Below are 12,577 nucleotides of genomic sequence, written 5' to 3'. Positions count from 1 at the left end.
GGATGTATGGAATACAGCTGTGGGCTGTGCCAGCAGAGCAATGTGAATGTTACTCAACGGTTCCAGAACAAAGTTTTGAGGAACATCGTTGATACTACAAGCTCCATCCGAAACGCCGGATTCACATAGATCTGGAGGTGGAGTTGGTCTCATCGGAATTGGGCGCTTCGCACGCAAGCATGCAGACAGGATACAACGGCATGAAAATGAGAGGTCGTTCTCCTACTTGACAACACACTTATGCTGCGCAAATTGAAGGGGACAAAAACTTTCAAGTTGTGTAGTGTTGTGGAGTGAAAGTGTCAAAAGAGAGCAGTGTATAGTGTGAATGTTTTTTATACTTGCATCCTTTTTACTATGCTGTATTTGGCTTCATTGCCGCATATTATGTTTCCTGACAGTCTTTGAACTTTTGACATGTGAAACAAAAAGTAAGCGATAGGCTATGCCCAAAATTTCAGAACAGGCAAAAAATCTTCATGGATTCAGTCAGCTAGTTCCGAATCAACTCAATTTGTACTAATCAAATTGTAGCAAGCAATGGCGAAATAGCATGATCACTGCTGATATGATGACTGACAATGGAACTACCCATTGTAAATGAACAAACCCAAAGTTCAACTCTAAGCTTTGACCTAGTACCTCGAAATTCTGCTGTAATTACTATTCTTCAGAGCAGCTCTAATACTTTCATCATTCAATGTTCATTATCAATTTTTACCAAAGTGGCATGCCTTTTATTTTAAATTCACTAAACCTGCACATATAATATTGATAACCTTGTTTCGACTCATAGTTCTTATAAAATATAGATTAATTACTGAATGAAAAGTATTGCTTCCTATTGAAACTTGTAATGCTCTTAATTTATGTTACAGGAACGAAAATATTGATTCATTATTTAGGGTGTGTGCAAAAGTAAATCGAGGTGAGTAGTAAAGGAAAGTGCTAAAAGTCGTAATTCTGCCTCCTGAAGTGTATCTTCATTTTATTTCATTTCACCAAGAACGCCTGATGTTTCAAGTTGCAGCGTTCTTGAGAGGATATGGATATAAACCTCCTATACCGCGCAGACCGCTGACCTCTCTCTGTGTGCACACACCCTAAACATGCAAAAAGTCCCTCAATATAATAACGCTTTTCCACTCTTCCATTTTGTTTACTATTTAATTCGTGGATAAAAGTTGACTATAAAAAAAATTTAAAACTTCAAGGGACATTTATCAGACATTACAAACTCTAGTGAGTGTAGTTAGTTCAGCTTTCGCAAGTAAATTTTTAAAATTAATAGTCAATTAATCCTCTTTCTTGTTTCAAATATTTTTTTCTTACTCTATTATTATTCCTCGTATTTATTTTTGTTTCATATTCTATTTTCATTTGTATTCGTTTCTATTTTTTATTATGTTTTAATTTCATATTTTGTTCTCATCTATTTATTTCTGATGTCCAGGTGGAGACAATATAGTGGGTTTGGGTCCGCCACACTTATGGTTTATGACATAATGATGTATTATTGGTATTCCAGCTCAGTCTGTCTGTCCAATGCCACTCCTGGAAGCAGGTGCCAACATGATTATCTGTTCTGATGATTGATTGATTCAATGTTATATTATTATGCCGCACCTACATATGGCCCAACGTGGGCCAGCGTCGGCCAATGTGTGGATGGCTGGTTTGCCAGCGCTGGCCTTCTTTGGCTATCGCTCCGATTTTTTACGAGCGGAGGCCAGCCCAACGAAGGCCAGTGCTGACAAACCACTCATCCACACTTCTCTACTAATGCGTTCTGTTTCCTGCTTTGTTGTCTCATTTGCTGTTTTTTCTGAGTGATTGACTTGCTATAGGCCTAATGCTACTATTAATCAGTTTTGTGATATTTTGTTATTGATTTTTATCGTATTCATTCCAGTTGATATTTTCAATTTCTATCATGATATGTCGCTGGCTACCGCTGGCATTGATTGGGCACGCAGTGTGGACGCAGCCATGGACCAACGCAGCCAAGCTTACCAGGCTGGGCCAGCGACTCGACCAATATGTGGAAGCAGGACTGAAATTTTTAAACAGGTATGATGATTGATTTTTGAAGGGACGGATTCAAGGATCCAAAGTTCAAATAACCCCACACGTCAACCGAAGTTTATTGTGTTCCCAAGTAGTAGTTAGTTAGGCAAATCAATACCTGTGTCCTTTACAAGAACCAGAGTTTTCCCCTATGCTAACATCCCATTCATCACCTGGTTGCTTGTCGCAATCCAGTGTGATATGCTTGGCAGTCTCTTCAGACTGATTAGTCCTCGCGCCTACGTGAGTTCCACTCCTGGCCTTCGTCGAAGGTCCTTCCACTGAGGAAGGGTGGCTAAGCTGCCTCTAGAGCGCCCGGCCACCCTTGACGCAGCCTCTTGATCCACATTTGTGCCTGGAGTTTCACCCATCTCTGGTCTCTTGGGTTTTTCTTTTTGCCCCTTCAAAACTCTGCAGGTCGAAAGCCTCACCTCTCCCAAGAAGTGTTGCCTGGCCTGAATGGCCGCCCTTCTTTGAGCAGTGGTGAGTTTTGGCCTCTCCACCCACAAACTCGTGACCTACGTGAGTTCCACTCCTGGCTTTTTTGTAGGTCCTTCCGCTGAAGGAGGGGTCGCCAAATTGCCTCTAGGGCACCTGGTCAGCCTCTTGACCCACATTAAATGTGGGTCACAAATTTTGTTGCTGGAGATTCACCCATCTCTGGTCTCTTGGGTTTTTCTTTTTGTCCCTCCGAAACTGCCCTAATGGGGCAGATCCATGAAGGCATGGGGTTTGAAGGCAAGGCAACTTATGGAGTTGCCTTGATAAGATAAGATAAGATAAGATAAGATAAGATAAGATAAGATAAGATAAGATAAGATAAGATAAGATAAGATAAGATAAGATAAGATAAGATAAGATAAGATAAGATAAGATAAGATAAGATAAGATAAGATAAGATAAGATAAGATAAGATAAGATAAGATAAGATAAGATAAGATAAGATAAGATAAGATAATCTTTTTATTCAACACAGTACACTTTATAATATACAGTTGAATAACGTCAGGTCTTAATAAGTAACAATAATAAATACACAATAAAAAACACACATGGAAGACTAGAGTAGGCCTACCTACAAACTATGCTACCTTCTATCACTGAAATCCTTCACACTGTAGTAGGCTTGTGAAACCAGGAATTTATACACTTTACTCTTAAAAATTTTTATATCAGACAAGGACTGCAGCTCGGTAGGTAAGTTGTTAAACAATTTAGCTCCAATATAAGAGGGCATTTTTTCGTACAGATGCAGTCGGTGTTGTCTCAAAGACAGTTTATTCCTCCCTCTGGTGTTATAAGTGTGGATATCAGCAATTTTATTTAGATCAGATAAGTGCTTGTGAGTGAAAATTAACAGTTTGAATATATAAATTGATGGTAGTGTAAGTATATTTAAGTCAACAAAAGCCTGTTTACAAGAATCATTGGACTTCAGCCCTGCCAAGTAGCGGATTGCTCTTTTTTGTAGTCTAAATATTTTTAAAAAGTGTAACTCTGCAGTGCTTCCCCACAACTCTATGCCATAAGCCACATGTGAATAGAACAGTGAAAAATATACCATTCTTGAAACTGACATTGGAACAAGTCTCACAATGTTTCTGATAACAAATAAGCCTTTACTGACCTTGTCGATAATAAAATTAACATGCTCATCCCATGCAAGTTTTGAATCAAACTTTAAACCAAGTAATTTTACATACTCTGTATTGCTAATAACATCGTTCCCTATGTACAACTGAGGTTCAAAAGCGTTATGTCTTCGGCTGAAGTCATGATACTACTCTTCTTTGAGTTAACTGTGAGGGAAAGTGAGTTGAAAAATTGAACGACTCTATTGCATATCAAGTTACAATTAATCTCCATCTCATTCAAGTTTTTGTGTGAAAAAATTAAAGATGTGTCATCCGCGTATAAGGTAAGTTTATTAAGAGGAACAAGTGAACAGATGTCATCTATGTACAGTATAAAGAGAAGTGGTCCCAGAATAGATCCCTGTGGTACACCTGATGTTATTCTGATTAGGTTTGAAGCTGTTTGTCCGTCACTACCATGAATTGTAACATACTGATACCGATCAGAAAGGTAAGATCTTATTAAATCATGCACTTTTCCTCTTAAACCAAGCCTAGTTAATTTTTCCAAAAGCAACTGATGATCTACACACTCGAAAGCTTTAGAGAGGTCGAGCATTACTCCAGAAGTGTAGTTGCCACCTTCGATATCTTTTATTATAGCTTCAAAAACCTCGATGAGGGCTGTACTAGTTGACCTGTTCTTTACAAATCCATGCTGGTTTGGTGAAATTAGATTATGTTCAGAGAGATAAGTCACCAGTCTAGTAAGAATCACCGTTTCAAAAATCTTTGAAAAAGCTGTCAATAACGAAATAGGTCTATAATTGTTAATGTCATGTTTGCTGCCCTCTTTGAAAAGTGGAAGTACTTTGGCAATCTTCAAAATTTTGGGAAATACTCCGCTCTCGAACATGGAGTTGATAATGCAAACAAGCGGCTGGGCAATCGCCTCACAACAGATCTTTAATACCTTCAACGGGATGTCATCATGTCCTGTGCTACTTTTTGGCTTGAAGTTATTGATTATGCGTGAGATTTCCTCTTCATTTGTAGGTGTTAGAATAAAATGATCAGGCGGCAAAATATGGGAGCTAGGAACGCTATCAGGAGTACTATTAGATAAGTGTTGTGTTTTTTTCATTTTCTTATTTATTCTTTGAGCAGTAGTCGCAAAGAAGCTATTGAATTCAGCTGCAATTTCCTCTTGGTTAGTCATAAGTACGTTCTCAATATCAAGCGCTAAAGATTCAATTTTCTTTCCAGTACATTTACCTCTAAATTGATTAATTAAATTCCAACTTGTTCTAGATTTATTTGATGAGTTTTTTATCATATCTCCATAGTAACGTTTTTTAGCTTCAATTACTAACTGATCGTAATACATTTTTATGTTTTTAATGAGGGATAAATTGAAATTGGGAATAGAATGCGCATTTCCCGTTGCAAATTTAAGCAATAGTCTAATTTGCTTAATTTCTTGTGTTATCCAATGAGCACTACGCGACTTCCTAACTGAGGGTAGAGCTTTGGTCATGACAGGGCAATGAATATTGTAGTAGTGGAGGAAGGTGCAATGGAATAACCCGTATTTTCTGTTTGTGTCCTTCTCTTCGGTAATGAAATTCCAATTTATTCCAGACAAAACCGCTCTCAAATTGGCCAGATTATGAACACTACAATTACGGAAGGTGGTGCGTGTAACATTCTTTGGTTGGCCCATACGAAAACCTTTGTTAGATGCAATTCAATGGACTGGGCTGTATGATCAGAAAGCCAAGAATCTATGACGTTAATATTCTTATGCATTAATGTAGAGCTGGTGATTATATTATCTATAGCCGTTTTACTGGTTACTGTTATCCTAGTGGGAACTCTGACGTTATATTCCAAATTGAATTGATCCAAAATATTCAAAAAAGTTCTACGTTGTAAAGAGTCAACCAAAAAATCAACATTAAAATCTCCTGCACATATTAATTTAGTTCCAATATTGATCGACAGATATTCTAAAACATTTATAAAATTGTTAAAAAACGAATGTATGTTACCATTAGGAGGCCGATAAACACCTAGGAGCACGTATGGTGCCTTATTTATATTGAATTTACAACATGCTAGTTCGATGCAACCCTCCTCACAGAGATCACTCACATTTAGTTCAGAAATATTTCGGAGCTGTTTATTGCAGATTATTTTGTGAAAAATTGCAACACCACCCATGCTCTTATTAACTCTACAATAACAATCAATGAGATGCATATCCTCTATATTGATACAACCCAGTTCATTATTTTTTAGGCCATGCTCAGTCAGTATGAGAAAGTCTGGTTTTTCCAAGTCAATGAATATTTCCAATCTATCTATTTTATTGCTCAACGAACGTATGTTTTGGTGGACAACCTTGACCATCAGAGAAGCTGACTCTGATTCAGACCGAAATTGATTGTTGCAGGTACTACCAATTGGAAAATCAGAGAGGTTATACGTAGGCCTATTAGTTGTAAAGCTGACCGAATTATTATATTTTTCAGTCTGACAAGATATGGCATAATCATCCCTATAATTCATGTTAACTGTTTTATTTATATTATTCTCTATTAATTGAGCTCTTTGGTCCTGCCTAACTAATCGTTTAATTTCTTGCTTTCCACAAGCAGGACCGTAATCTAGTTTCCCATAAAGCTATGAAATCCTAAACTTATGGCTGCGTCATTATCATGTGTTCCGTTAATAACATTTTTTATTTTTTCTGCGACTGCAATCTTCCCTTTTCTATTTAAATGCAGCCCATGCCTTGTGAACTTGTCTCTCTCAAGGTCAGTGATATCAATAATTCGTACATGATTAATTTTGTCACAAAATCTTTTTATTTTACCATTGATTTTTCGTATCTCGCGGTTCACACAGGACCAGTCAGGAAGATCATATCGGATAGGTATGGTGGTAACAAGGACATTTGTGAAATTCATCACAAGAAGAAGAGGCAGTAAACCTTTTAGAAAGACTGAAGACTGATTGCAATATACATCATTGGCCCCTCCCATAATAATTACATGATCGCTTTTGGAGAGATCCTTACTATCACTCATGATGTTAGTTGCAATCGAATTGAATTTCGCCCCTGGTTTAACTAATCCACTGACTGAATGCTTGAAATCAGATTCAAAGCAATTAACAATGTCACGGCCATGGCTACTCCCAAAAATTTTCACTACTCCTTGGTACGTTTTCTCCTATCCGCCCTCAGATTTCTCTGATCAATTTCATAATTATTTGCGTGATTTGAGGTAATCTCAGAAGTGGAACAATTAGCCACATCAATCGTTGATCTGTGTGATGATACATGCGACTTAACATAAGTATTTGACTTGGGTTTTAAAAACTTACATACGTTACTAAGCAATCTCCATCTATACCCAAAAGCATCAAAATGAGAATTTCCCAATAGGCTCTCCTTAAAACATTTTGTCCTATTTATTCTACGAAATTTAAATACCTCTTCTATGAAATACAAAGCGAATATCCCACAGTCAAAATTGTTAGTTTGTTGAATACAGGGCAGTTTAATCAGTTCATTAGTATTGAATATAGAGCTCAATTTTCCAATCAATGCTGTGGAAATCCTATCATTATAACTACCCATTGAGTCTAGACTATAAAAACGTTTTTGGGCATTGTCATACAGTAATATGCTCCAATGTGAGCCTGACCATCCGTTATTAGATCCTGCTTGAAGACTATCATTTACGATAAAAACAATAACATTATTCTGATCAACTATTCTATTCAGAAACGATAAATCCGCCCCTTCATCGTTAATAATCATTGTTGTAACTGCCGGTAAGACTATGTAATTGCCTGGGAAAGATTCAGTAAGGTAATTACAAAAACAATCTATATCAGCATCAGCAAGGAGCTCTGATCTGAGAAAGGCGCTTAATCGGTCGATGAGGGCGCTGCCATGCGACGTTGGAGAAACATTTTCCTCGTTCTTCTGCACTTGCGACTCGGACGATGACATTTCCATGAGACGGATGTCCAGCTCCATTGAACGATTTATAGCGGCGCTCCACTGCTCCTCAAGTACTTCCATCCGAGCTCTCAATCGCTCGTTCTCCCGTTCAAGATCTGCCTGCTTGGAATGATCGTGTGTGTCTGGTGCTGAAGTCAGTAACACATTATCTTCGTTGTCCTCCACCGAGTCATGCGAGTGCGACCCCGAAACATCCCGCACAATAGACAAATCGTGTTTGTTATGAGTGAGACAGAACACCCTTTTGCTAAACATCGCCAAACATCACCCTTACTAGTTGACGGTGCCTTTCTGAACTTGAATCCCTTATACAGAATCGCTGGGTTGCCCTTGGATGTTTTACATGATTTTATTTCTGAGTTCATATTATTTATTAATCGTTCATTATCCATATCTGCATTTGAAAGTTTGCAGTCTATAGTTACGAAATGGGTGGAATCAACAAGTGTCAATAACACAGCTGACACTCGAACGACAGATAACAAAAACAGGAGATGAGATAATAGGATTCCGTAAATGCTTCAGCTTACTATATACACTGTACCGTTCCCATAACTATAATTGATAAGCTCTTATCCTTTATCGCCGTTGTGAAAAATGTTCGTAGCAATCCAAACCGTTACACAGTCAGTCAATGAATCGATAACAAAACTGTACTTATCACAATACACAGATGGGACAAAATAGGCGCCAACTTTTTCCCAGCAGCAATAAGTCACTCAAGAAACCCAACCTAACCTCACCGTCGTAACAAACTTTTCACACTACAAAGAGATAAGATGAAAAGTATTTGTAATTATTTTGCATCTACAACACAACACAACTTGTAGTTTCACTCATAGCAAAAACACCATCTAATTCAACTTTAAACTATTTGAAATTGAAAATTAACTCAGAGCCGACGTTAACCACAGTTTCACCTAGCACATCAGGCGTGCCAACCTGTATCTGATCTAATAGAATCTATAAGGATTAAGTTATAACCATTTTGTTAATAACTTTGGTGTAAACCCCAGCTTAAAGATGCATACCTCTTTAATGTCTTTGGAACTATAGACCTTATACAAATACAGTAATAGACTGTCTTCTCCACACATCTGTGTAATCACTTGTCAGCTGATTTATGATGAATAATTCTATAGTCCGATTTTTACTCTAATATTGGCGTATGAAGGAGGCTCCTTTTTCCTTTTATATCATCCTTGGAATGCAAAATTTCCAAAAACCTTGTATATACGTCGACGCGCAGTTTAAAAAGGAACATACCTGTCAAATTTCATAAAAATCTATTACCGCGTTTCGCCGTAAATGCGCAACATATAAATATATAGACATTAAGAGAAATGCCAAACCGTCGACTTGAATCTTAGACCTCACTTCGTTCGGTCAATTATGAAACAGGGCCCAGGGGCCTTTTTCATGAAAGTTACAAGTCCTGTAATAGAGGAAAAGTTCCTGTATTACAGGTGAAAATTAAAAGTTTGTGTTTCTTAAACAATTTTCCCTGTAAAACAATTTACAAGTCATTTGCCTGTAGAAGTAAATAATACAAGACATTATCATTTTCGTGTTTCGTAAAAAGAAACTTCCTGTATTACTGGATCTGTAAGTTGTTGAATATTTTATCATTGTTTAGACCATCCTAAAACTTATACAAGTGTAGGTAAAATCTTGAAAAGTGACATTTTGTTCTAAAGGCAACGTGTCAAAATGGATGAAGGTAGTAGTTCTAGTGAACTACATGACTATGTTATTATGCGTAGGCCAAGAATTTTGCAAGGATAGAATTTCATACAAAATTATGCAGGAAACTTATCAATATAATGAACGGTTTAGATTAAGCTTTCCTCAGTAAAGTGTTATTGTAAATATTCAGAAAATTAATTATTTTAATTATTAACAATATTTTTGATAATTAACATTTTTTGAAACATTACTACTAACATAACTGTTATAATAAGTTATGTAAGTTAAGTAGTTATTATAATTTCTCAACTATTTATCATTAACAAATTTATTTTCCTGCATAAATGCAATCTGTCCATCGTCAGAAATTTGATAATATATAGATTTTCCACAGATCTTATATTAGGCTCACTGGCTAATGAAAACATTATTTCATATAAAGGAACTGTAATACAGGTGATTTTACAAGTGCAGAATTATTTTTATGAAACATAATTTTAAAGGATTGTAAATTTTAATTTATAAGTCCTGTAATACAGGCCCTGTGCACAACAAATTTTCAATATGGTTTGTTCAGTAATGACATAGAGAAAATATAGCATAAGAAGATATCCCATGGTATAGAGCGTTTATGTTCTAAATTTCACTGTTAACCCCAGCCTGATAGTTTACTTACTTCTTTTTCATGAAACTATTGATTGGTAATCTCTCATTCTGTGCCGTTCTTGCACTCTCAACCGGCCAAAACAGTAATAATAGACAGTAGTCGACAGTAATCGGCTTGAAATTTGGAACATAAACTACCAATACCATGGTAAGAAGATATCCCATGGTATAGAGCGTTTATGTTCTAAATTTCACTGTTAACCCCAGCCTGATAGTTTACTTACTTCTTTTTCATGAAACTATTTGATTGGTAATCTCTCATTCTGTGCCGTTCTTGCACTCTCAACCGGCCAAAACAGTAATAATAGACAGTAGTCGACAGTAATCGGCTTGAAATTTGGAACATAAACTACCAATACCATGGTTTATCTTCTTATGCTATCTTTTCTCTATGGTATCACCATGAATGATACAATATCACCACAAAATGAAACAGTATCACCACGCATGATACAGTATCAACACAATATGATACAGTATCGTCTCAACTATGTCATCTTCTCTCCATGGTAATGCATTCTTGAGTTTGCATTACTCATCACTCCAATCAGAAAACTTCATTAAATTTGATACAACTTCAGTACAGAAGTATGTCTCGGGAATTATTTAGGTTGTAGCTACTATAATGATGTCGTCGTCGTCTTCCTACGAGGATTAGGCTATTTGCCTGTTCCGACTTGAAACTGCCAATGACATCCATCTTTTGCGGGATACGCCCACACTTCTCCTCCCAACCACATGAATACGACATGACTGCCCTGGGAATCCTGTCGCTCTCCGTCCTTTCAACATGATCTTTCCAGTTTTGCCGATTCTCTTCAATCTTCTACCATATGGAGATTATGTTGAGCTCGCTACTTATATCGATTATAAAGCCTATCTCCCCTTGTGCACCCTTTTACTGCTCTGACGACAACCAAGCCCTTGCACGCTGGCGTCAACGAGTCTCCCCGACAGCCAATCCCTACTGGTTAGGAGGTTACTGGTTTTCGGGACCGTAGACGACAACCAATCCCCTCGAAAGTGGTTTTTAAAGGAGCTCGGCTGACGGGGAGCTTGGTTGGCGCGTTCCCCTTGATAAGCTCAACTACGAGAATTGGGATAGGGACTATAGTGTATAGTTATAATGACAGTATTTGATTAACATTGGTGTTGCTATCCTTGCCTATCATTCGACAAAGCAGAAAGCGCTATTTATACCTCCACAACGTTGCCAGATCGTTTTCTAACAATGTAGAAATATAATTAATTGACAAAACTTTCAATATCAATTATAAAGAATTTTCTTTTAATCATTGAAAATATTTCTCTTGATGAATAGAATATAACTGGTTATTTAAACAAGAATTAACAGTTAAATTAGATCAGATATACCGGTATCAACTATCTTCTATAGACGGCAGTGGCAAGGCAGAGAATCAGCAACGCTGTACTCTTATATTTCTCTACTGTCATCATAACGTTGACCTCACTTAGCATATGATGCTAAATTGCGGAATTGAACCTCATAATTAATCATTTAAATGAAATTATCGACAGAAATTTGTGAGCGGTTTGACTCAGTGGTCGCACTGATAAGCTAACGTTTAGATAAGTTGAGAATCATGCGTCTGCTACTCCCGTTGAAAGGGTGACCGCTTGAGCAAACCTCTCTGAATATGGTTTATAGAAGTGGATTTGTACATTCTTTGAAGTCTCTGTCCAAAACGTAGATGTTCACTTCTTGAATTCAATCACTATTGCTTGAAAATGTACATATGAAGGAAATAAAAAAAAGTAACGTTAGTCGTGACCCTTGGGTGCTGAGGACCCAGAAGCAACATTTCACGAAAACAAGTCACAGAGCACTAACACTCTACGTGGCCAAGTTTGATTGGCTACTGACATGAATTTACATTGACCACAGTAGACAGTAACGCGCACTGCAGCCCAATTACAATTATAACAAAATTTGTCTAGGTCCTCAGGACCAAGGGTCACGACTAGAAGGTTAAAGTTACAGTTTTACTGATTTATAACTAATTTTAGTGATTTTTAACTAGGTAATAGAAATGAAATGTATTAATGGTGCTGTTTAGGTGCGTTTGGAATGTGTGGTGAGTTTATTAAAGGCAGCTGTGGCTCCACTCAGCTCATTCATAATGGAGGCACTTGCTCTGAATCACCCTTTAACGGCCGCCATTCGCCAACAACTGCAACTGGTTCCAAGCAAAATGGTGCTGAAAAGTATCAATTCAATGAAACCTACAACACCGACCATGTAAGTAGAAAAATCACAGTCAATTAAATACAGTTGATAAAATCATCGAGAAAAGATTAGCAATCATAGAGAACCACTGTGAGAGACAGTCTTCAGAGAAGATTGCCTTAAAATGGAGGCTTCTCTGATTGGTTCTCGTGGAATTGAATCGCGGTTAAAATAGTTTTAACAGGATTTTGTGCAACCGGGCCTCAGTACCGTTCAGGCCTATTTTTTATGTGAAAAACATGGTTAAACGCATGTCAGGTGCCATACTAGCAGAACTAAGCTCGTCTCACAGCAGAGCTT

The 12,577-nt window shown here is 37.3% G+C and overlaps 1 protein-coding gene across 1 annotated transcript; it reads left to right on the top strand.

The window, feature by feature from the left end:
* The first annotated feature begins 1,938 nt into the window (after positions 1-1,938).
* Positions 1,939-12,327, top strand: LOC111045636. Its single transcript, XM_039445394.1, has 2 exons — positions 1,939-2,070; positions 12,108-12,327. The coding sequence occupies exons 1-2, from the start codon at positions 1,939-1,941 to the stop codon at positions 12,291-12,293; spliced, it is 318 nt and encodes a 105-aa protein (XP_039301328.1). The 3' UTR covers positions 12,294-12,327.
* Positions 12,328-12,577: the final 250 nt, after the last annotated feature.

This window comes from Nilaparvata lugens, unplaced genomic scaffold (genome assembly GCF_014356525.2).
Source record: "Nilaparvata lugens isolate BPH unplaced genomic scaffold, ASM1435652v1 scaffold6816, whole genome shotgun sequence".
In the NCBI taxonomy this organism is placed as follows: Eukaryota; Metazoa; Arthropoda; class Insecta; order Hemiptera; family Delphacidae; genus Nilaparvata; species Nilaparvata lugens.
Note: the sequence above shows the minus strand (reverse complement) of the source record. Positions and strands in the feature narration are given on the sequence as shown.

What these genes read in the sequence shown, in the direction of transcription:
- LOC111045636 (XM_039445394.1), top strand. Translation starts at nt 1,939, where the DNA reads ATGTCGCTGGCTACCGCTGGCATTGATTGGGCACGCAGTGTGGACGCA. An exon ending in GGACTGAAATTTTTAAACAG is followed by an intron (nt 2,071 to 12,107) that starts GTATGATGATTG and finishes GGTGCTGTTTAG; the next exon opens with GTGCGTTTGGAATGTGTGGT.